The sequence below is a fragment of the Nicotiana tomentosiformis genome, unplaced genomic scaffold (genome assembly GCF_000390325.3).
Source record: "Nicotiana tomentosiformis unplaced genomic scaffold, ASM39032v3 Un00070, whole genome shotgun sequence".
NCBI classification, from domain to species: domain Eukaryota; kingdom Viridiplantae; phylum Streptophyta; class Magnoliopsida; order Solanales; family Solanaceae; genus Nicotiana; species Nicotiana tomentosiformis.
The window spans coordinates 148582-151399 of NW_027174629.1; the positions used below are offsets into that span (position 1 = coordinate 148582).

A 2818-nucleotide genomic window follows, 5' to 3' on the forward strand; every position below is an offset into this window, starting at 1 on the left:
TGTTCTTTTTGACTTATTACATAATATTCTTCTTTTTTAATTTTGAACCAGTCTATAGTATATCTTTTTAGACCTAGATACAAAAAAGAAATTACAATCATTCTTAGGATTAGTTAACCAAGTTAGAGAATATATACCAAAATTCTGTTTGTAACAAAATTACAGGAATTATATAAAGAATATAAAATCACGAAAAAGGACAAATTAATAAACAAAATGTCAAAACTAGAATATAAGTATATCTTACAACTTAAGATTAAACATAAAATATGAATAAAGAAGAATTTGCGGTAGACGAAAAAACATACGAAAATTTGGATGGATTAAAAATAAAAATAATAACTTCAAATATAGGAAGAAGATATAAGAAAGTAGGAGAAAACATATATTTAATGTTAGAAAAAGAAACTGCAAGATTAGAAGATAGTTTAACAGCAATGACAAGAATAATAAAAGAAAATGAAGAAATTGATAGGAAAAATGAAATTGAAAAAATTAGGCAACAAGCTAAAAAAGAATTACAGCAAGTGGAAGAAAACAAAAACACCAGGATAATGGAATTAGAAAAAGAATTAGCAATATTAAAAGAATTGTATGAAAACAAACAGAGAGAAAGAGAAAAGAAAAAAGAATTAGAGCAAGAAGAAAGATTGAAGGAAGAAATAGAAAAATTTAGGGAAAAATTAAAAGAGGACATAGAAGTAAAACTTGAAGAAATAAATGAAACTAATAATGAAAATGAACAGAATACAGAAAGTTCAGAAGATTCAGAAATAAGTGAAACATATACAGAACTTATAACTAAAACAAATAACATAATAAATCCAGAAATATATGCCGGAGATATAAGCGAAAAACCAAGTACATCAAAAGAAAGAAAATACAAACAAACAATACCAACATATTACAATAATAATTATGAACGAAGTGACAGAAGTAAAGTATTATGGGATAAAAGATTAAACAGAAAATGGACACCAAAAACAATAAATGAACAATATAACTTTTTGGACTTAGATTGCGTAGAAGACGTTAATAAAATAATACAACTATGGGTAGGATATATATCAAAACAATTAATAGATAATAAAATACCAATTCCAGAAGCACCAGGATATATAGAAAGGACAATAATAGGAACAGTAAAATTATGGATACAAAATCTAAATGATGAAAGTATAAAAGCATTAAGAAGTAATAAAAAATTCGATGGTGAATCAGCTACAACAACTATAGACATATTAATAAAATATGAATTAGCTATAAGAAATGAATTTAGTAGTATGACAACAGAAATAGAAGAGCAACAAAAAGAAAAAACAGTAAGTAGAAATCTAATGAACAAACTAGCTATATGTAACATGTGTTACATAGACGAATATACGTGTGCATTTAAAGAATATTACTATAAAGGAACATATAGTGTTGAAGAAGGAAAAGAAATCAGAAAAATATACTTTACAAAATTACCAGAACCTTTTAGTTCTAAAATAATAAGAGATTGGGAAAAAGCAGGATTAGAAGATACCTTAGGAGCTAGAATTAGATATTTAAAGAATTGGTTTATAGAATTATGTGAAAAACATAAAGAAGAAATTAAAATGGAAAAAACACTGATAAAAAACCTTACATGTTGTAAAATTAAAACTGCACCCCAGTTTGGATGTACAGATAATTATTATAAAAAGAAAAATTATAAAAGAAAATATAAAAAATATAGAAGAAATAAGTTAAAATATAAGTATAAAAACCCGAGGAAAAGATATTATATAAAAGATTACAAAAGAAAAAGACCATATAGAATTAAGAAAAAATTATCCGAATGTACTTGTTACAATTGTGGAAAATTAGGACACCTAGCCAAAGATTGTAAATTACCTAGAGACCCTAAAAAGAAACAAATAACAGAAATTAACACTGATAATGAAGAATACATGCAACTAGACTATATAGATTATGAATTAGATAGTGAAGATAGTATTTATGAATTAGAACCTGAATTAGAAACAGAAATAGAATCAGAAAAAGAACTATCAGATATAGAGGAAAATGACTGAAAACGATATACAAATAATAAGCAGAGAAGAATATAAGGATGAAGAATCAAGTGAACAAAAAGTAATATTTGATAATGATATTTTTGAAAAAATAAAAGGAAAAGATTTAGATTTAAGCATCGGTAAAATATTAGAAGTACCCAGAGCTGTTGTAGAACTTTCAATGCAATATTGTGTTGATGATGGTGATTCATGCCACTTAGTTTTCAAGGATTAAAGGTTGGAACATGGGCAAGCATTTACTGGAGATGGTAATGTTAATTTTTCTGTTGGCAGGCAATATTGGAACATGAAATTTAAGGATGCTACCTCCGCTGATCAAGCAGCGGCGGCTGAGTTTAGAGAACATGCAAGCCTACCTTCCAGAGCAGTTGTAGAACTTTCAAGGCAATATTGTGTTGATGATGGTGGTTCATGCCACTTAGGTTTCAAGGATTAAAGGTTGGAACATGGCCAATCATTTCCTGGATATGGTAATGGTAATTTTTCTGTTGGCAAGTAGAATTGGAACATGAAATTTAAGATGCTATCTCTGCTGCTCAAGCAGCGGCTGAGTTTGCAGAACATTCAAGCCTAGCTGCCAGAACTGTTGTAGAACTTTCAATGCAATATTGTGTTGATGATGGTGATTCATGCCACTTAGTTTTCAAGGATTAAAGGTTGGAACATGGCCAATCATTTCCTGGATATGGTAATGGTAATTTTTCTGTTGGCAAGTAGAATTGGAACAAGAAATTTAAGATGCTATCTCTGCTGCTCAA

At 28.2% G+C, this 2818-nt stretch overlaps 1 protein-coding gene across 1 annotated transcript; it reads left to right on the forward strand.

Moving 5' to 3' along the window:
* The first annotated feature begins 220 nt into the window (after positions 1-220).
* Positions 221-2154, forward strand: LOC138903859 (uncharacterized). The gene has a single exon (XM_070192432.1). The coding sequence runs from the start codon at positions 270-272 to the stop codon at positions 2055-2057; it is 1788 nt and encodes a 595-aa protein (XP_070048533.1). The 5' UTR covers positions 221-269; the 3' UTR covers positions 2058-2154.
* Positions 2155-2818: the final 664 nt, after the last annotated feature.

Excerpts from the sequence above, each read along its gene's own strand:
- LOC138903859 (XM_070192432.1), top strand. The coding sequence starts at position 270 with ATGAATAAAGAAGAATTTGCGGTAGACGAAAAAACATACGAAAATTTG.